We start from the raw sequence: 23,189 nt of genomic DNA on the forward strand, positions 1-23,189 counted from the left end.
CTCCTTAAGCTGCTTTCCATATTGGCACATACAGCTGCCATTTTCCACTGTATATGCAGCACTGCATCATTATTTACTAGTGTCCTATTGATGAACATTTAGGCTGTTGCCTCTTTCTCCCTCCTTCCTACTATTTATTTTTGCAATCATTACAAAGTGGCAATAAATATCCTGGTATCCACCTCTCAGAATGTCTATATAGTGGCATTCATTTACGCATGAATTGTTCCAGTGGTATCATGTTATTAAAGGCAACAATCAGTCCCATTTCAATTTCTGTATTTAAAACACATACAAAATTATTTTCTTTAAACTAGGCCAGGGTTTTTCCCATGAGTTTCTACATAAGCAGATGAACTGGTTTATAATTTAGCCATTTAAGACACGTATCATTCAACTCAATATCGGAAGTGACCCTGATGGTTTTATATATATTTTCTTAATCATGTATTATTTAATTTGCACTCAAAATGGAGTGCTGGTTAAAAACAAAAAAGTATAAAGAACACTGAGATACAAGTTAATACAGTATAAAAATGGTAAATTTTACCTCAAGATAATCTTTATCACATTCATAGGTTGCATTATTCTAATAGAAATGCACATATACATGTATTATTCATATCAAAATGTTTGTAGTATTTGAAATGCCAGGGTTAAAAAAAGGAAACAGTGATACTATCCAATCTAAATGAGTTTGTTTTGTTGCTTGTTGGGAGGGAGGCTAATTTGCTCCTGAGGAAGTGTTTATAAATAGCAGCCTGAAATCTCCTCACTTAGATTTTCATTTGGAAACAAAGCGTGAATATTATGAAACATAAACAAGTTGAGTTTTTAAAAGAGCAGAATACAAGTTTCTCCAAGTATCACATTAGGAAAGCAATCCCCTGCCCAGCTTTTATTGCTATTTAAATTAAAAGTTAAATTTTAATCTGTATATTCAGTCCCCAAAGCATGTGATTTAAAATTTGTAGACTATGCTTTTTATTACACAATGAACACTACACATCACTTAACTAGGAAAACTTAATTTGCCTTTATATAGTAGTAAAGTTGTTAAACATATTAAAATAAACTACATAATACAGCTTAATAATATACTTATCAAAATAATTTTTTTTTTACTTCAAACTATTTCTCTCATATAGCTGGTACATATTTAACCAAATGGCCAAAAAAAAAAAAAGATTCCTGTGGGGATTCACAAAATATATACTTCCGTGAAAATAGCTTGAGTCCCCCCACAAACTCAAAACACTGCAACAGGACAAACTTCTGGAGACAGAATCACTGGATCAAAGGGTATACGTACTGTAAATCTTAACACTGACTTAAAAATTTAGTCCTATGAGAAAATGAGTGCAAATTTTCCAGGACTAGAAGTGAAGAGTGGGCAAGGATCTCCACTGTCCAAACTCAGTTATCCTGAGGGGTGATCTGTTAGGACTACTATCAGCTGGCCTTCACTGCCTCACTAATTCACATGGAGACCACGATAAATCAGGCCCAGTCAAAGCTAATGACAAGAAAATAGAAACTTTTTATGATTTTAAGGTGCCATTATGTGTTTGGTGACTCAGAAAATCTGGTTTCGGATCTACTGTACTGCTAGTCTGATAGGCCTCCGTAAGGATCTTGAGAAAATAGTGTATTTCCCAAAATTTGAGAGCTTCCAAAACAATTCTTACCAGGCAAGCTCTGAAACAGTAATTCTTAAACTATAATGTGCATCAACATTTTAACACACCAGGAAAGCCACTGAAAGTGCAGATTCCAGACTTTCTGATTCATTATGTCAGAAGTGCGGCCCAGCAACTTTTATTTTTAACAAGCAGCACAGGTGATTTTGATGATGACGGTCTCTAGTTCACAGATGGAAAAACTAAGGTGAAGACTTCTTTTCCATGTACTAAAAATAGTAATTACTAAAGTTTGGACACTTCTATGAGTATTCTTTACTAATTCCTCTAAAACTATCAAAGCGAAAAGACAAATCTTTGAAATAAAGCCATGGATTCAAGGGTTGGTTTTCTTTTCCCCAATAATAAATATATATATATATATATATATATATGTATATATAGTTTTTTTTTTCCTAACCTGTTGACCTCTGTCATTTAACTGGGGTGTTTAGACACGTTTAATGTACTTATTGATATGGTTAGGTTTGGAACTGTTGTCATTTCGTTTTTATTTGTCTTATCTGTTCTCTGCTCCCCTTTTATTCTTTTTTCTTTATTGTTGTTGTTTTTATAAATTTATTTATTTTTTGGTGCATTGGGTGTTCGTTGTTGGGTCTTCATTGCTGTGCGTGGGCTTTCTCTAGTTGCCGCGAGCAGGGGCTACTCTTCGTTGCGGTGCGTGGGCATCTCATTGCGGTGGCTTCTCCCATTGCAGAGCTTGGGCTCTAGGCGCATGGGCTTCAGTAGTTGTGGCCCACGGACTCCAGAGCACAGGCTCAGCAGTTGTGGCGCATGGGCTTCGTTGCTCCGTGGCATGTGGGATCCTCGCTCGAACCCGTGTGCCCTGCATTGGCAGGCGGACTCTCAACCACTGCACCACCAGGGAAGTCCCATAACATTTCTAATCATACCACCATTTTATTTAAAATTAGAAGCACAAAGATTTCACATATACTTCACTGAATTCTCAGCATAGATAAACAATAGGGTTAAGTCTACTATAAAGACAGAACAGTAGTATGACAGAGAAATTTGCCCAGTCACGTCCTGAACCAGGGGATGCAGCAGAAACAGAACCCCACCACCCAACTCAAATTAACGTAACTCAGCATATCATGCTGCCCTCAACTTAAAAATTTATGGCTGGTAACATAAATATTAAATTAGGTTCTTATTTCACGAACTTGAGAAAAAAATTCCAGAGGAAAATTCCAGTGGAAAAGACTTATATAAATGTGCTTATTCTATTATGCTAATGCCTCAGATTTCATTAACTGGACAGAAAAGGCAAGTCTAGAGAAACTGTTTATTATTTATAGCCAAATATGAAATAATCATCCACAATAATCTTAAAACCTCTAAGTTCACTTATTTATACTGGCTTATGCACAACAGTGCTTCAGGCAGGGAAGACAGGAAATGAGTATTCTCAAAAGTCATTCTTAACTTTCAGACTTGAGAAGCAGCATTAACAGAGTAGAAAAGGGCAAAGACTCTAGAGCCAGGCTACTTGGGTTTGAGTCCTAGTTCCATCCCATATTAACTGGGCCGGCCTCTCTATGTCTCAGTTTCCTCACCTATAAAATGGGAAGAGTAACAGTATTAACCCTTACTGAAAGCCTGGCACATAGTAAGCACTATACAGATGACTGTTGTTACTAAGATTCTCTACTAGTCCTTGTACAGAAAATCTAGAATTAGGAACGTCTGATGGTTTATTTATACCCTGCCCTGTTCTAGAAATGGATTTAGCAAATCTTATAAAATACATCTAAGGCTAGAGAACATAAATTAGAAGCAAAGGCAGAAAAATGCAAGCCACGATGACCCACAAATTTTCTACGGGAGATCCTTAAATCTGATTCTAAGGTTTCAAACATCTGATATGAAAAACAAGTCTAGTCAGATAAGCCATTCAGAGGGGCAGTTAATTACACACTAATGCATAAGAGAATCCAAAACTGGTTAGGAATTTTTTTCTGGGGTTTCATAGAGAAAAAAATATATAATGGAATATATACTTTGATAACAGACCTAAAGAGGATAGTTTCTCATGACAACCCTTACTACAGGATGATGATATTAGTGTAATTCAGTAAAAACTATTCTAATAAGGGTCAAATACAATGCAGTCTAGATCCCCAGCTCTCTACTAATCTGGCTTGATTCAGTGGTAAATTTCAACATCTATAAGAACATAGGGAATCCTCCCTAAACACTTTATCTCAGGCAAATACTGTAATAAGAGTGAGTTTGAACTCTGACAAGAACCTAAAACACAGCTCTCCTATGCTACCTGTTAAATACAGATACAGAGGCCTTAAGAGACAATGGAGATGAAGGCAGGGTTCAGAACTTGTGAATACAATAGATATCTACCAAAGACACTCACTTGATTATGAGGCTAGCCTTATCTATTCAGAAGTGAGTAGACAGTATTTCCCTGGTCGCACAGTGGTTAAGAATCTGCCTGCCAATGCAGGGGACACAGGTTCGAGCCCTGGTCTGGGAAAATCCCACATGCTACGGAGCAACTAAGCCCGTGTGCCACAACTACTGAAGCCCACGTGCCACAACTACTGGAGCCCGTGCTCCGCAACAAGAGAAGCCACTGCAATGAGAAGCCTGCGCACCACAACAAAGAGTAGCCCCTACTCGCTGCAACTAGAAAAAGCCCGTATGCAGCCAAAAGTAAATAAATAAATAATTAAATTTAAAAAGGGAGTAGAGAAGGAGCAAAGCCAAAATTCTTTTTAGAAAATTGTTCTAACTCCATCTTAACAGAGATACAAATGGGTAATAAAGGGTCTAGACTAGGAAATCTAGAATGCTCAATATAGATAATATTAATTGCTTTGCTTCAGGCAAAAGGAAGTTTTAGAAAAAACACTTCAAAGAGCTCTAACAAATAAATTTTAAAAGATGTAAAATTAATAATAGGAAAGGTGTATCTATTTTCCAAGATGGATGAATGTCAAGTGGCCTCTCAGCAGTGAAGATGATTTTGACTATTCCACACATACATAAACACAGAATCTTCAATTTGGCTGAGGCATGACTCTGTCACACAATGTAAGCCGAGACAGTCTCTTACCTGCTGAGTGATTCTAGGTCACCACCCAGCACCCCCATCTCTACATTTTCTCTTTCCTTATTTTCTACTTCTTGTGGTAACTTTCATGGAGAGCCAAATATTGCTGATGCTTTGAAATGTGGCCGTCAGGGGAGAGTTACAACTTGGGATACTTTAATAAACAGAAATCCCATGATTCTTGAAGAAAATGAGATTTCTGAGAAAGCTAAGAGACTGTATAAATAGGTATTTATCTGTGTTCAGGGAGTTTTCTGAAGTGTTAGTACATAGGCCTCATTAAAGTCAAGTTTACTATATTACCATCTAGAATAAACACAAGACTTCTTTGAATCTGGTTAATTTATACAGAGCTCTTTCTTTCATAAAGGAGAGAGGCTCCAGGGCCTGTAGCAAAAGACAGAAATGAACTTCAAGGCCCTAAGATGAAGTCAAATACATGGCTAATTTAATGGCAATCACCCTACGGAGTCTGTAATAAGCACTACATGATTAAGAAGGGGCAATTTCTATTCAAAATGGCCCCCTGTGGATGACCTATTAAACATTAACGTTAACGTCTAACCTAAACTACTTTGATCCAGAAGATGACCAATTTCTGCTCTTAGTGCCAAGACATGCCTCATCAGTGATGGACAACCTCCCAGTCCACTTTTCATGGACAGATGGTGAGCCATGGCCTGCACTTGATTCCACATACTCATATGGATGCTTCTTCACACTAACCATAATGGGGTCAAGTGAAGGTTTAGAGACTTGGGGAAATAGCACATTAAAAGTTCATTCATAATTTGTTGGAGAAATGGAGAAGACTGAGAGGTACAAGGTGTGGAGTGGGACACCTCTATTTTCTGTGAAGTGAATTTTCTGACATCCTTTAACTCAACTACTGTTGGTCAACTGCTCCTTAAAAGATAATCAAGCGATAATTCTCAGAAATGCTTACTTGCATCAGTAATCAGACAAGACAATTATCTTAATTTTTAGTTTCAGGTCTTCTTCACATTTGAGTTCATTGATTGTAAAACATCTGTACTTGAATCAAGTGTCAGAAAGTAGCCTTTGACTCTAACAGTTTTCTTGGCTGTATTTTTTTCAGAGTTGTAGAGCATATTCTATAAACAACTTATTTAATAATGTTGTCTGCTTTACAGTATTCCATTAAGTATTCAAATGCCTTATCTGCCCGTCAAACTTCTTTTCCATAAAATGGATTCCTGGCATTTCTAAAATTAAATACTGTCAGAGGAAAGAAGAACTTTGCATTTATCATGTATCAAATGATGCGCTTTGACCACTTAACAGATGATGTATTGGCAACTATTCAAGGTTCACATTTGTGGTCTCAGTTTGGAACTGGTTTTCAAGAAGTGTACTAAGTGCACACCCCAACCGTACTAATTAATTACAGGATTTACCATATTTAGTCCTCCAATTGTGTTCATTATTGATATGAAATAAAGCTCCCCAGAGCAAAAAAAAAAAAAAAAAAAAAAGGAAAGATTACAGCTCAGAACTAGGTTAAAGAACTATAAAAGAGTTCAAATGCTGTTAATATACAACTATAAAGAGATAAAAGAGGAAAATGGTAAATTGAATATCTGAATCAGATTCCATGTGTAAACACACATCATAACTCTTGACAGCCTGCTAAACCCAGCCTGTTCTCAAATCTAATTAAGAACATTACTGGATCATGACGGACTGATCATTATACTAGTTACGTCAGAAAAAGTAATTACTTTGATTTCTGTGTATCCAGCTGGTTGCCACATTCCTGAAATCAAAACCCTCCCTAAAAGGACCAAAAATACTAAATAATTAAGGAAGCAGCATTACCACTTTAAAATTACTTGAAGAGAAAGGCAACTTATCTAGAAGGCAGAACAGCACACGAGATATTTGTCAAAGCATTTACCATCTCTACAGGGTACTTTCATTTGAAAGCTGAAATTAAGTCCCCCAGAAGGAGATACTGTGAGACTCAATGTCATTTTCACAAAGTCATGTCCTTCATTAACACTAAAGAGTCTAAGTTCAAATTTCATGAATTATCATTAAAACTGGAGTCAGTCAATTCATTTAGAAGCCATACAACCAGTTCTAATTCAGCAGAATATGTAAAAGAGGCACTGTTTTTATTTTTTTTAACAGAATCTAAAGACTGCACTCCTTCCGTTTAAAATCTCTGCAAATGAACCTTCTTGGAAGAAGTTTCACAATTTCCTAGAATTTAAAACAAGACAAATCAACTCCATGCTTTTTTCAGACTTCTTACCTGTGTTGCCAAACTCAAGACCTGCTGTACCAGCTCCTGCGTTTCTGATGGTTTCTTGAGAAACAGCTTCACTATGGCAGTAAGCAGAGTGAGCTGTACCTAAGCAAATGTAATTTAATAGGTAAAGTGAAAGACATTTGCATTATTCCACACCATGAATTCCAAAGTGATATTTTCCCAAATATGACTATGAGGTCTTTCTGATTTTGATTAAGAAACAAAGGTTAAAACTCAGCCAATATCCACAATAGCAGTCAAAGGTTTTCATCAACTGAAAACGCACTAGCCTCCTATCTCCAAATTGCATTTTTTGGCATCAAAAACTGCTGGTTTGTTTCTGGCCCAGATAATCACCTGTATTTCTTAAAGTACATGCTAACATACTGATGGCAATAAAACTGGTTCCTGACCAAATTCTTTATTATTTACTTCCACCAAAAGCTACAGCTTCCAGGGAATTAGGGAATCACTTATCATACTGAGGCAAGAGCCAAGACAGTAGAATTATGCCAGATCACAACCAGTTAAGAGTGGCATGCTAGGGCTTCCCTGGTGGCGCAGTGGTTAAGAATCCGCCTGCCAATGCAGGGGACACGGGTTTGAGCCCTGGTCCAGGAAGATCCCACGTGCCGCAGAGCAACTAAGCCCATGCGCCACAACTACTGAAGCCTGCGTGCCTAGAGTCTGTGCTCCGCAACAAGAGAAGCCACCACTATGAGAAGCCCTTGCACCACAATGAAGAGTGGCCCCCGCTCGCGGCAACTAGAGAAAGCCTGCACACAGCAACGGAAGACCCAATGCAGCCAAAAATAAATAAATGAAACAAATCTATTAAAAACAAAAAAATAATAACTAAAAAAAAAAAAGAGTCGCCTGCCGAACCATGAAACTACTGGCTGGTATATGTTCCTTGTAGGGCCTATTAAAATTACTATGATAGATGACACACATGAACTTCAATTTGCAGTGAGTACAAATGCCGGGGAAAAAGCTTTAATAATTTATCTGCTTCTCTGGGCCTTTGACTCGAAGGTCTCTCAGTTTTGGTAGAAGACAGACAGAAGATGGGAAGGAGTCTAACCTTCCACAAAGAATCTTTTCAAACTGCACATGCCAGCCTTCATCCCAGACAAAAACCCCAGCTGCAACTGAGCCACAACCATTACTAACAGCAATGGGTAATCATCTTTAGGTGACAGAAAATTAAAAAGTAATAACTACTGCTCTAAGTCAGTAGTTGTCAAAGTGTGGTTCTGGACCAGCAGCAGCAATAGCATCACCACCCTCAACCTTGTAAGAAATGAACATGCTTAGGCCCATCTCAGACCTACTGACTCAGAAACTCTAGGGGTGGGGCCCAGCAACCTGTCCTTTAACACAGGTTAAACACCAGTGCTTAGGTGCTTCTAGGCTCATTAAAGTTTGAGAACCACTGTCTAAATTAGGCAGGCTTGTTCCAACAGAAGTTAGCACAACAGAAAAGGTTACCCCTTTTTGGGAGAAAATGAACATACTATATGTGTATATAAATTCGCACACATGAAACTGCCTAACCTTTACCTTTCCTGAAATCGTCCCCAAAACATCTAATACATAAGATATAGATGGGAACTTACCTGGGTGCTTTCATCATGAAAACCTTCCAGGAAGCTCTCTAGTAACTCATCTGCATTGTCAATTCTTTCAGCATATTCTCCCACAATCCAAATCATAGCTGCTCGAGCGTCTGGCTCATCCAGTGAGTCTAAGTTCTCACACAAAGTGGCAATGATACTTTCATACCTGATATAACAAAATGGACTATGGTTACTGAAGGCAAAACTGAGAAGTATATTTAACAATGAAGCCTAAAAAGCAAAAAACCATGGACAAGGTACCCTAAACCACCACCAAACTACAAAGACTTTTAGCCAAGAGAATGTACAGGCTTTAAAGCCAGAAAATTATAAATGTCTTCAATTTTCCTTCAATTATGTTTTAATAACTAGACCATAAATCTTTGTAAAAGCTTATCAGATATTCTTTTCACAAGGAAAAACTAACCTATGGTTTAAGATAATACCACTACCTTACATTTCTCACAGTGTTTCTCATAACTAGATCAGAGAATTTTCCTATTACTTCATTTTACCTTCATCGTAGAGGAACAGAAATCCCACTTTACTATTAGGAAAATGGAGTCAGACAACAATAGCATCCAGAAACAGTAATTTTGTCTCTTATCCACCTATCTCTGCTTTCTATAGAGATCTTTATGTTCCTTCCTCCCAAGGCACCCACACTAATGACCTGTTTTTCTAAAGAAATAAGCAATTCGAGTACAGGTCTATAGCTCTCATTCTTTACCATGTTAAATCCATCTCCTTGGCTAACGTGTTTTTTTTTTTTTGCGGTACACGGGCCTCTCCCGTTGCGGAGCACAGGCTCCAGACGTGCAGGCTCCGCGGCCGTGGCTCACGGGCCCAGCAGCTCCACGGCATGTGGGATCTTCCCGGACCGGGGCACAAACCCGTGTCCCCTGCATCGGCAGGCGGACTCTCAACCACTGCGCCACCAGGGAAGCCCGGCTAATGTAGTTTTAAACATCAGAATGAAATTGTATAATAAATGAGATATGGACAACCGAATAATACACTTAATTGTTTGCCCTATTTCCACTGATTAAACCAGGTTCTCGATAATGCTTTCTTAAAATTAAACTATCATAATCCCTCAGTAATACAAACCAGAAATGGACACATTTCTTTACCAAGCATATTAAAGATATACACCTCCCCACTTAATCAAGAAGTTTAGAAACCCAACCCTCCTCTTTCCTGGGAGAGTGGTAGAAGTATATGATCCTTTTTCCAAAAATACCATTTCTAGAATTCAAAAAAAAAAAAAATATATATATATATATATATATACACAGTATATATAATGCTTAATAAACCACTACCTTATTAAAATATTTCTTCTAATTCTGAGCCCACCACTGAGCTAACTAACTGTAAGTCACTTCATTTCACATTATCTTTAACGATAATCAGAAGCCTTAGCACAGTTCATCTCTATGATTATAAGGTAAAATGAGATTTAGGATGCTTATAAGATCTGCTCTTATTTCACTCTTTCAGAGTCCTTAATTGTTTGCCTTCAAAAGCAAATCTGAAAAAGTATTTTTGTTTCATAACTAAGAGGCCTCAATGTGAAAATTTTTGTGGAGTGAAAATGTAGATTTTGTATATCTTAAAGGAAGCAGCTACAATACTTCAGAAAAGGCCTGAAACTCTGACAGTTTATTGTTGCATGTTCTATAATTTTCTACAAGTACTACATAACATACTAAGTGAGTAGTGAAGCTGTCACCTCCCTGGCTTTTACAGTAAGGTGACCATATAATTTATTATTCAAACTGAGACGTTTCTGAGAGTGAAAAGGGGCACAATTATTAATTATGCCTGGTAAGAGGCATAAAATGGATTATGCCCAGACAACGTGGAATATATGGGTATCCTTATTTAACAGTAACTTCATCACCAAAGAATCTGGCTAACTTTAATGTATGCCAATTGACAATGCATATTCAGACAGAGCTTCAATTCTTCTAAAAGTGATAAAGCACAGTGAAAAATCAGATTTTAATCATTGTGCTAAACAACTTATATGTTTCTGATTTTTAACAAAGTATTCAATTATGACCAGTTACTTTACAAAGACTAATTCTTACCTAGCCAACCTCAAAGTGCCTTACTTAAACATTTCCTAAATGATCTGAGGAAGAGGGGCAGAAGTATCTGGACGTACTTGTTGGGGTATTTGCGGAAGATATCCCTGATGACAACAATCGCCTCTTGGACCACGTAATTTACTTTGGTTTGGATGAGATCAAGCAATGTGCTTACACAGCGCTCTGCAGATTGCTGCAAAGAGGAACATAATGAGAAATCAGATGATCTATCCAATAACACAACCTCAACATAAAAAATATTTTTTTTGGAACATTCAGGTGTATGAACTAAACTAGACTAAAAGATGAGGCACTTAATTTGACCACACTATACTAGAGGCTGGGTTATCTGATGGAGATATACAGAAGTTCTAGATATACTCCAAATTTTACTCATTACAAGAAACAGTTCAAGTGAAAAAAATCATCTTGGATAGCCAGGATGACAGAAATGAGAAGAAAGCATAAGTCAAGGTAGAAGGAAAGAATAAGAATGAAAGAATAAGCCAAGCGAAGAGGTCTTTATCTGCAGTTCATGAATAAGCACAGACAGAAGGCATCTTTAAACCTCTTGAAACGAAACTGCCAAATTTCACTTGTGCACACAAGCATATTTTCCTGGGAGAAGGTTTATAGTTTTAATTATATTTTCAAAGTTCTCTGTGACTCAAAAAACTTTAAGAAAAATTTGCCATCTTCTGGGCTATATAACTGCAAGTCTATGGCCTTAGATAAACTGCAATTTTCCACAGCCTATGGTTCATCTATAAAATAGAATTTAATCTATTAGTCTTTTATTAATGAAGGGAATATGGAAGAATACAAGTGACAAAACTAATGTATTGAAACAATAAGTCATAGTTTTTAAAAGGGTTCCAGAAGAGAGATCCTAAAAACCAAGGACTGATTTATCATATATTACAATGTATTATGATGGGTCATTCCATTATATGCCTCCTGATAAGATGCAATAGGAAATTCACAGCAGCATCTAAGAGGTATTCTTGCCAAAAACACTGAATATGAATATTACCAAGCCTCTAGATTTAATTTTCTAAAGGGGATGAAGGAATGAGATAAACAACATCACTAAAATACTATCAGCCAAATCTAGATTCTGCAAAATTCTACAAGCCTAATGAGCTAGTCCTTTCAACAAATGGCACCCAAATAAATAAGTAAAGACTTAAGAGACATATTAACCAAATGCAATGTATAGCTAGCTCTTGTTTAGATTTTGATTTGAACAAGGCAACTGTAAGAAGATATTTAGACACGATTAGGGAAAACTGAACATGGACTAGGTATTTAATGAGATTAAGAGTTACTGTTTGTTGAGTGTGGTAACGATATCATGACAATTTTTTTTTTTAGAGGACCTTATCTATTAGATATACACATTGGACTACTCTAATAAGATCATATCTGAGATCTGCATTAAAATATAACAGTAACCCACTCCCTTGAAGGGGGAGGGAGAGGGAGAAGATCAAATGGGAACAGCAATTTGTTGATATTTGTTCAAGATGGATGGTGGGTATATGAGAGCTCATTAATCAATTTTACCTTAGTGTATACCTAAAAATTTCTGTAATAATATCTTTTAAAGGTACTATAATTTAAACCATTTCAAGCAATATAACGAAAGCAAAATTGCATCTTGAGGTTATTTATATGAGGTCATATATATGATGATTCTGTTCTCTTTTATTATTGTAGTTTTCCCATTTTTGAATTCTATTTTATTCATTTTCAACTAGTTATTTCCTGTGCTGTTATTACAACAGCAAAACAGTTGGGAAATTTTAAATATAAAAGTTATGATAAATTATAAAGCATGTAAGGGTTAAATTATCAAATTAGATAGTACAAATAAAGTACTCAGCATTAAGGCTTGATAGAAAGCTAACACTTACTGAACCCTTAGTTTCATTATTATAATAAAGATAAACAAAAGGCCATCTCCCATGATTCATCAATATTCAAAAACAATTAAGTCTAGGATAGTAATTTTCAAGCAAATTGTCATCTCACCTATATTGCTTTTGATTAAATTTTAAAAACACCATTAAAGCGGTATGGCAGAGGAACAAAAGTAAATATCCAATCATTGTATATACAAAGTCCAGAAACAGAGAAAGGCATACAGACATATAAAATTTAGTATATGATAAAGGCAACATTTCATAACAGTAAGGAAAGGATGAATTGTTCTGGTGTTTGATCCCCACATTCTTATCTTTAACCAAACCATTGCCATTAAAGTAGAAAATAAAAGTGAATTTTATATAACTTTGAAGTGAAGCACAATTTTCTAGGTGGTCCACTAAAGATATCATTGGGAGAGGGACTTCCCTGGTGGCTCAGTGGTTAAGAATCCACCTGCCAATGCAGGGAACACGGGTTCGAGCCCTGGTCCAGGAAGATCCCACATGCCACAGAGCAACTAAGCCCGTGACCACAACTACTGAGCCTGCACTCTAGAGCCCACGAGCCAAAACTACGGAGCCTGCACGCCCCAACTACTGAAGCCTGAGCACCTAGAGCCTATGCTCCACAACAAGAGAAGCCACCGCAAGGAGAAGCCTGCGCACCGCGACAAAGAGTAGCCCCCGCTCACCGCAACTAGAGAAAGCCCGTGTGCAGCAACGAAGACCCAATGCAGCCCAAAATAAATAAATAAATAAATTTATTATTTTTTTTAAAAAAAGATACCATTGAGAGAAAACGGATAGAACTCACTACATAAGGAAATGCAAACTCCTATGCATGAAGAAGTCAAATGAAATCAAAATAATTGGGAAAATAACTATTAATGAAATGAAGGGGTATTAAATGAATTAATACCTTTAATTAATTATAAAAAACTTTAAAAAATCAATGTGGAAAAGATAACACATTGAAAAAAGATACACATGCCATGAAAAAGCAATTCCAAATGGCTAAGCGTAATGAAAAAAATGTCACCTCAACTAGAGATCAAAGATTTAGCTACAAGGATCCTCCTTATAACCATTATTTGGAAAAAGAGCAGAAACAACTTTAAGGTCCATACAGGAAGGGAAAGGCTAAATAATTATGAAGCAATCACACAGTATGTCTACAAACCACTAAAAATGATGTAAAATATTATCAGTAACATGGGAAAATGTCCATGTATAATAAGCAAAAAAAGCAGACTACAAAACATAATAGCATTTGTAGAATGATCTCGTTTTTGTAAAAAACACACCTGTTTATGGAGGACTATGTAAACAAAGACTTAAAATCATGTCCACATCATCTCTGGAAGGGTAGAACAGGGGTAGGAGAAAGCAGAGTGTTCTACTTTTAACTTGTCTTTTTTAATAATTTTATGTAGTAAATACATATGCTTTTTGTTTGCATAAGACGTAAGTCAGTACCTTATCTTGAGCTACAAAAATGAGAAATGGTAAACACCAAAGAACAGAAGAGTGGGAAGTGAGGAATACCTTAACTTAGTGACTTAATCTCTCTCAAACAAAACCAAACATATAAATAAATCTCGCAAACAAAATCATCTTATTTGTAAGAAAAGGAGGGCAGGGATTTATTTCCTCCTTAAAGAAACAGGTATACACTGTAATATATACAGCTTTAAATCTGTCAATCATACCTCAATAAAGCTGGAGGTGGGGTGGAGAGTAAAATCTATTAAAAAAAACAACCAAACAAAAAAGAATAGGCAAAAGTTACTGAAAAAACAGTACTATGAAATTGCTTTTTCAGTGTTATTTATTGACTCAATGGCTTATGCTTAATCTTTAACCTAACCAACTTAATATGATAAAATTATACATTTTTTTCACCTCAGGATACTTAAAGCAACAAGGAAACACCTGTACTTACAGTCATGATAAAAAACAACTCCAACTCTTAACACCCAAATTTTACAATAGGCCCTGTTACCTTAGCTAAGCACTAAACTAAAATTCTTTTTTTCTCATCTGTCATATCTTTGAAACCAACTACACATTAAAAAAGGGTCAGATGCCCTGAGAGAAAAGCAGCAGCTCAGTCTGGAAGCTACAGAGAAAGGCTATTACAATTCCCTCGCTGGTTCTTGCCCTTGTCCCATGGATACGTTAGTTAAAAACAGGCAATCACTGCCTCTCCTGCCCCAACAACTGTGTCTGGACTAGGCAACTCTTTCCAACTAATAACTTTCATGATTTAACCAGTTCTAAGAAAAGTTCTTAGGCAAATCCAGGTAACTGGAGATAAGAGAACACTATCTAAAAGGCAGGATTCTTGAAGGCTGATCTTAAGCTTCCAAAGGAAGTTCATTCCTCACACACTCATATTCCCACCAGGGCACCCTGAATCAAAGGAAGAAGTGAGAGCCACCAGTTCATCTCTTCCAGAAGATGATGGATAACTTTTCCAGTTAGTCACAATAGACGGTACTAACAGCCGCTAGGAATCTAGATGCTTTGAGAACACTTTCTAGTAACTCCAGGGATAGAAAAATCTCTTTAACTTTGGAATGAGACTCTTTGCAAGAGCACTGTCAGAGAGGTTAGTAAGACAATGACATTCTGGCAGTGAAAAGCACAAAATGACTCTTCTGCTACCAAAATAGCTCTGAAAATTGTCTGCATTAATACCATAAGCAGGTGGCTGGCTATTCCACAATGAGAAAAGAAAAAGAAAAAAGTTAAGTAGTGGTGGTAAGTTAAGAAGTGTGGTAGTAAAAAAAAGATGTAACACATCAAGATCCAATAAACAGATTTCCCCATTTCTCAAATGGAGCAACAGAAGTATATATTAAGTATGTGAAGCAACTGAGCTGGCAGAACCAGAAGTAGAAACCAGGATTAACTGACTTCTTGCTATAACAACTAGTCTACTAAACGACTTATCAGTGGTAACTATATGAAGCAGCATTCAGTAAATAAAAACAAGGAAGGCCAATTAGGAATTTGGCTTTCAGAGACACTTCTCTGACACAGCATCTGTTTCCTTCTGTTCCTGTGAAGCACTGGTCATACTGTACAAATTATTTTAGTAACTATCCTTGTGAAATCATATGGCCCAATCTGACTCAAAGTAGAACTGTAGGAACTTCCCTGGTGGTGCAGTGGTTAAGAATCCGCCTGCCAATGCAGGGGACACGGGTTGGAGCCCTGGTCCAGGAAGATCTCACATATGGTGAAGCAAATAAGCCTGTGCACCACAACTACTGAGCCTGTGCTCTAGAGCCCACAAGCCACAGCTACGGAGGCTGTGTGCTGCAACTACTGAGGCTCGCGCGCCTAGAGCCCGTGCTCTGCCACAAGAGAAGCCACCGAAATGAGAAGCCCCCATGCACCTCAATGAAGAGTAGCACCCACTCGCCGCGACTAGAGAAAGCCCATGCGCAGCAATGAAGACCCAACGCAGCCAATAAATAAATAAATAAATAAATAAAATGTCAAAAGAAAAAAAAGCAGAATTGCACATAGTCAAGTAGTAAGAACAAATATGGAGCTCTGAATCCACAATATTGTTGTGCACAGAAGCCATCATTAATTGCAACAAACTTCTGAATGAGGAAACAGAGGCTTGGTGACTGATGAAGCAGTGCATTGTAAGTTGTAGCCCTTAATACCTACTGGAAGGCTGCAACCAAGCTACAACCAATCTGCCCTCTAAGACCACAGAGAAGCTCTTCAAGAGGACTTCCAAGTAAAGATCAACTCCCTGCCCTAAAGCAGAAACCTGCTAGTCAACAGCCCTGCCTATGTGCACAGAAGTCCTGACAACTTTTCTGTCATCTCATTTTTAATATAAATAGGCAGCAATTTACTGTAAGTATGGTATACACTTCAATTAAAAAATCATATATAGACATGCAACCATCACCATAAAATACTCCAGATAATCAAATTCAAACTGCAGAAACAAAACCAAAAACTGTAACTCACATCACAAGAGATTTAAGAAACTATTGCAACCACAAAAAAAGGAATGCTATGAAAAAGTACCCATAACAAGAAACAGCAATGAAGGGAGGCTGTATGGAAAGACGGCTGTGCAGAAGACAAGAAAGCAACCACTCAGACTGGAGTAAGCACTGGAAGGACAGAGGACTGGAAGAGAGAAGGGTCTAGAACAAAAGAAAAGTTTTATTAATTTGATATTATGCTTGAAAAGCTGGAAGAAGATAGGAGTGCAATGAAGGCACAATGAAATTAAAAAAAAAAACAAAGGCCATTATAAACTACAGAAAAAACAAAAGCCTTTATAAGAAAGAAAATGCAATCATTTGATTGTGTAGGCTGTACATATTTACAGGCATAATACGCACAGCAAGCTTTGCAAGACTCTAGTTGATAGAACAAGAAATAAAGGTATATTATCTCAATTTACAAAGATAATACAGGAACAAAAACCTCATGATATAACTATACAGGGGATCTATACAGAACGGTAGAAGTAGGAATGATGGAGTATATGAACTAAGTTGCTTCTCTCATAGCGGAAAGTTAATAGACAATGTTTACAATTGGTAAATCAATAAATAGTAGCATAAGGATATTAGAGATATGGAAGTAATCAAAATAACTAAAATTAGGAACAGAGTTAAACATGATTCCCTCGGGAAAGAGACGGACCAGGGACAGCTGTTTTTCATTAAAAATTCTTTAATATTTTAACAATGTGCTTTATTATTTTGATAAACTTAAAAATGTATTTTTTAATTTAAACTTAAAAATGTAAGAAAAGAGGTGAAGAGAATACCCAGAGTCCCACAACGTGATCACAACTACCACGGGACACTTGCCTCCACCTTGATGGCACACCGTCCAATGGCCCGCACAGCTTTGCGCACAAAGTCGACGTCCACCTCTGTGGCATATTCCTTCAGTTCTGCCAGAACCTGTTAAAAATCCATGAAGTGAACAATCATTAAGGATTCTCCAACAGCAATTTCATGGCCTAGGTTTTTCTGAAGGCCAAATCTTAAGATCTAAGTTATTAGATCTTAACTTGAATCTACTTTAAGTCTGACCTGAGCAATGTTGGCTTGGGATGCCAAACGAATCATGATGTCCAATTTCTCTAGTTTCACATAGATGGGATCATTGTACTTCACAAAGAAAACTTTGATCTCCTGCTTCAAGATTTCAGGCCTGTGGTACACAGAAACACAAGATAAGTAAGGTGAGGCATGTATTGATATATCCTTCTGAGTCTGCATTAATACCTAACCTGTGCTTCTCTGCTCTCCATTCACACACTCCACTCCAGGGGGAAAAAACTCACAAACTTCCTCTACATCCCTCTAACCAGATCCATCTGGCAGACTATTTTTATCCTTTTTAAGGAGTAAAGTATATATTGCCAAGAAGAACCACTGGAAGAACAACCACCTGATCTAAATTACAGCCTGAACCATATTAAGCAGACACTAGCTATCATACAACTAAGAGTTCCTTCAGAAAAGAAACTAAATTGTAGAGCAACACCAGGCATTCATTGTAGGAACACTCTAAAGTCAACTGTTAGCCTCCTGACCCTGGGCAAGTTGCTCTACCATACAGTATTTTCATTTCCATAGATAAACAGAGTTTTAACACAGTCCTCTTTAATAATGATGTTATTAAATAAGTTTAATTCAAAATTACAAACACTTTAATCACCAATTCATTTTTTCCCAACCTTTTCTGGACGATCAGGTTGATGTTCCTCAGGGCGACGTACTGCACCTCTGGCTCCCCAGACAGCAAAGTGACAAGTGGAGGGGCCAACTTCTTCAGCAGCATATTGTAGTAGTCAGAGTCCTTGGGTAACAACTCTAGAAATTTCATTAGGACTTTTACTGCTGAAAGCACCACTGCTGAGTTGGCGTGAGATAGCCGAGGAGTTACCCGCTCACAGATACTGAGGACAGAAAATGAAAATTAGTACCTTAAATTATAATTTCTTTGCTCAATCCAATCTATAAGGTAATGTTGTCAGAGGCTCCCATGGCCCAGGTATAAAGAAATTAGAAAAGCAGTTAGAAAAGTCAAAACTCCATACATAGGTAAATTTGGGATCCAACACTGCGGACGCCTCAATCCCAGCAAACTACAAACAGAGCAGGGATATCAGGAGACTTTAGGAAACCAGCAATAAGGGATGTTCAAACTGGAAGGGAACTAGCCAATACCCCAAACACCTGAAGCTCACACCATTTACCTTCCTATTTTATAGTCCTCTCTGTCTCCCCATACTATGTAAGGGCTCCCTGCCTCACAGCCCATTTCTCCTCAGCCTATAGGAAGTCAAATTAAGCATTCTGAGAGTTATTTCATAGTGAGAGATATCAACCAACTGTGGCTGAAGTTTCACTGTAAGATGCAGAAGGAGATGGGCTGACAGGGAAAACCACCCAACCTCTTGCATTCAGCATAATAAGGGAATCTCGGGAAGGGTGTTTGTTTGTTTGTTTGTTTTTAACAACACAATACCACTGCAATACTCTCTCAACCTCATCCCCTTCTCCTAGTCCCTGCCACCTACACTTAAATGTCTCATAAAATATAGAATATTTAGTTATCCATTGAGGGTTCTTCAGAAATTAACCTAATTTTGATAGCTCTTAGGCAACGTGAGTGGCTAGCTGACTCAGTTAAGGACACAAGGTAAGTAAGCTGTGTTTCTCTCCCTTCCTCCTGTATCTACTTGGCTGACTCCCTGACCACCCAGCATTTGTTAGATCTCCTCCTTACTTTATCTTTCTTGTTAGCACTTATCACCATCTGACCTATTATATGCTGTATTACGTATACATTTTATATATACTTCTGCCCTATCCCTCAGAATAAGTGTTCCATAAGAGCTATGATTTTTGTCTGTCCACTGCTATATCCTCAGAGCCTAGAACAATGCCTGGCATACAGCATGGGCTCAATAAATACTTGCTGAGTGAATGAGTAAGTGTGAGATGTCAATGACCAAGAGAAAATAAAATTGTATGTAAAGTTCTTTCCAGAAGATATTTGTGCTTTCAGTGATGGAAAGAAACTATCAGGGTGAGCTTTGATTAAATCCAGAGGGAACAATTTCCCAGACGAGTGAAGAGCACTTATATTATAGTAGCTCGAGCTTTAGCCGGGCAAGGAAGGTTCCTATCTACCGTAATTAAAATGAAGAGGCAAGGCTTCCCTGGTGGCGCAGTGGTTGAGAGTCCGCCTACCGATGCAGGGGACACGGGTTTGTGCCCCGGTCCGGGAAGATCCCACATGCCGCGGAGCGGCTGGGAGAGGCCACAACAGTGAGAGGCTTGCGTACCGCAAATAAATAAATAAATAAATAAATAAAATAAAATAAAATGAAGAGCCAACAATTCTTCAGAATTATTTTGCCTAGTATAGTGCCTATATACACAAAACGCTCAATAAAAACTGATGATACCTCCAATTCTGTAAACTAAAATGTATGTATGTGTATATGAAATTTAGTAGTCAGTATCTGATAGTCAAAGAAAATCTGCAACACTAAAGTGGTAGAGAGCTGAGCAGAATAATACAGGTGTGCCTTCCAAAATCTTCTCCAAATTCAGACTGATGAGATTCCTATATCTAACGGAAGACATCATACATTTTGCTGGCTCCAACACAGTTTCTCTAGTACTAATTATAGGTATAAGGCAGCTCAATAACTAGTATCAAGCCACTTACTATGTATCTAAAAGAACGAAAATTTTGTTACTACAGTGAGAGACGCTCAAAAAACCTTTGCCAAATGGCTAGGAATTGCTGTATGGGAGATGTGAGACCATGATGAGGGAGAGTTTTTCAGAGGGTTGTAACTATACTGTTCAAAGAAGAAATGAAAAATACACATCTCCTCTTAGGAAGAGCTATTTTTTGCATGGTTTACTCTACCACCTAAAATGTTCCTAAATACATTGAGAAAATACCACAGGATAGCAATATATATCCCATAAGCCACTGATTTTCTCAATGTAACAGACCCTTATTCTAATACAGACTTACTAGAAATTACTGAACCAGGCAAGACTCCTAGATACTATCCAGAAAAACAGACTGACCTCTGAGCTTCCCGGTCATCTTTAGGGTTGTAATTAGACAGGCAGTCCAGGATGAAAATCTGGCCCCATTCGGTGCACTCATTCAGGGCTGTCAGTAGCTTATTAATGTTCTGTGGGTTCAGATCGAGTAAGTTGCTGTTTGGGTGAGATTCACTGATTTCAGATAATGCTGCTACAGCATTAGCCACCACCTGGGAAAGAAGCAGATATGACCTTGATTTGTCAAGAACAGTACAACTATTTCTCTGGATCACTTCATAGATCTCAATCCATAACCGTTCCTGAACGTTTTACGCAGTCAGCTAGAAAGAGATATACTGCTTTCAAAATGTATAATAAACCACCAATGATGGCATATATAGTTTCCTCATGGTCAGGCAACACAGAATTAAAACAATTCACATATTAGCAGAGAGTCCCACATGACTTACTATTAAAACAATAATAGTTTTAATAGTAGTCAACACTATCAGTAGGATTAAGACACATGAACAGCTGTAAAAGAAATGAAGGTTAGGGACTTCCCTGGCGGTCCAGTGGTTAAGACTCGTGCTTCCACTGCAGGGGGGCATGGGTTCGATCCCTGGTTGGAGAACTAAGATCCCACATGCCTCGCAGGCAAAACAAAACAAAAAACACAAAACAGTGAAGTTTAAATATGAAACATGTACATTAGGCAATGGAAAGAAAAATCTAGGCTAAACAATTTTATAGGTGTATGGGTGTGCATGTACTGGGGGCGGGGGGGGGGAGATGATACTTCAGGTGTCAATCACACCTTAAGTCTCAGAGCAAGAAAATGTGACCTTGAAACCATAGTTCACTGTAACATGATGTTGGGAAAGCACATAATCTCTGTGAAATTCAATTTCCTCATCTGAAAATGGATAATTTAATCCACCTCACAGATTAGCTTTAGTTTGAGGATAAAATCAGATGACTTATGTATAAGTGCTTTCTACAAAGCCTTATACAAAGTTAAGGTGGCAATATTACCATAATTCATCAAGACTAAGTTGCACAGTTTTTCATATTAACATCTCTGAAGTTGGGATATATTTACTAATCAATAGTATGTCAGTTTAATAGGAGGTATTTTTCTTTCTACGTAATACAGGAAATAATAATGCATCTTAGAATGAATGAAATATGGTACCTCAAATGTATCCTTAACTCAGGCAGTATAATAAATGAAAAATTGCTACCAAATATAAGAAAGTACACTTGTATCCTGACTTACAGACCCAGAAATCCATACTAGCTGCAAGAAAAAACAGTGGACACTTTATCAAAATTACAGATTGTGTCTAATTTAACTAAGAAATCTACAACCAATGAATGTTTAAAGTAATTTTAAGATTATAAAGACACCCAAAAATAAACGAAACAGACAAAAAACTATAGCTCTGTACAAATGAATTCAAAACCACATTTTGCAGTGAGGCTCTCAGCTGTCGCTAAATATTAGCACAGTAAGGCTATATATAAATATTCTGTAAGCATAAATGAGATGCAATAGGTAGCAGCTTCATTAATTATGTATATTGAAAAGATTCTCAGAAATGTCAACTCATTTTTAGTTCTTACTGAAGTCCCTGTTAAAAGCTTGAGAAACTAAGAGTTGTATGATTATCCTTTTGCTAGCAAGAGAAGAAACATAATGGTTACAGTTTAGCTATTGATTTTAATATCCATATCACTTGGGTACTCCGCAGATTATCCCAGTATATGATTTTACCTAGAAGATAAATTCTAGAGAATATGGTTTTTTAAATCAAATAATACATTCATGACAGTATCCATTAACTAAGATAATGATGCCACAAATGGAATCGCCTTCAGTTATAACTTAGTGATCAGGACAAAAAATTCCAATATGAAAAAAAAATCAAAGGTTCACTTGGTAAGTATGATTATGGATATAATATTCTATTGTTATTAAGACAAATCGAGAAGGATTATCTAGTTCACCTATCACATGATAGCATGCATGAGGTTCTTTCCTGACTTAATTTTTGTTTGCCAACCACACCATCAAGCATGGCCTTTAGTAAAAATTAAAAAGCATGAAAAGTGAAACAATAATCTCCATCATCTCAGTGCTTTACATGCAGGGAAAAGGTACTGTGTTTCCCCTGTATAATACAATTAATACACTGGATTACAGGATAAAGGATCAAAATGTCACACTGGAAGAACAAATGCCTGTTTTCCTCTCTTGCTGCCAACACATGCCCAGTCTAGGTTACCAGTTCGTCCAAAACAAATGTCCTGTCACAACTTACCATTTCTGCCAAATTTTTTTAATGTTAAAAAAAATTAAATATGAGGTCTGTTAACAGGAAATGTTGAACAGAATGAACAATTAGAATTCCTCTGCT

At 37.2% G+C, this 23,189-nt stretch overlaps 1 protein-coding gene across 6 annotated transcripts in view; it reads right to left on the reverse strand.

Moving 5' to 3' along the window:
• Positions 1–23,189, reverse strand: part of AP2B1 (adaptor related protein complex 2 subunit beta 1) — a 124,590-nt gene that overhangs the window by 67,193 nt on the left and 34,208 nt on the right. For 5 of the 6 annotated variants that reach the window (XM_089901052.1, XM_089901053.1, XM_089901054.1 and 2 more), the window contains 7 exons: positions 20,809–20,999; positions 18,429–18,650; positions 17,779–17,899; positions 17,551–17,646; positions 10,841–10,956; positions 8,668–8,833; positions 7,052–7,150 (listed from right to left, as the gene is read on the reverse strand). In XM_089901052.1, the coding sequence (XP_089757178.1) occupies positions 7,052–7,150; positions 8,668–8,833; positions 10,841–10,956; positions 17,551–17,646; positions 17,779–17,899; positions 18,429–18,650; positions 20,809–20,999 (1,011 nt within the window). The remainder of the gene's footprint in view (positions 1–7,051; positions 7,151–8,667; positions 8,834–10,840; positions 10,957–17,550; positions 17,647–17,778; positions 17,900–18,428; positions 18,651–20,808; positions 21,000–23,189) is intronic. The other variant, XM_089901057.1, reaches the window with a different exon arrangement.

Source organism: Delphinapterus leucas, chromosome 19 (assembly GCF_059928025.1).
Source record: "Delphinapterus leucas isolate spDelLeu-1000000601 "Yukka" chromosome 19, BTC_Dleu_Yukka2, whole genome shotgun sequence".
Taxonomy (NCBI): domain Eukaryota; kingdom Metazoa; phylum Chordata; class Mammalia; order Artiodactyla; family Monodontidae; genus Delphinapterus; species Delphinapterus leucas.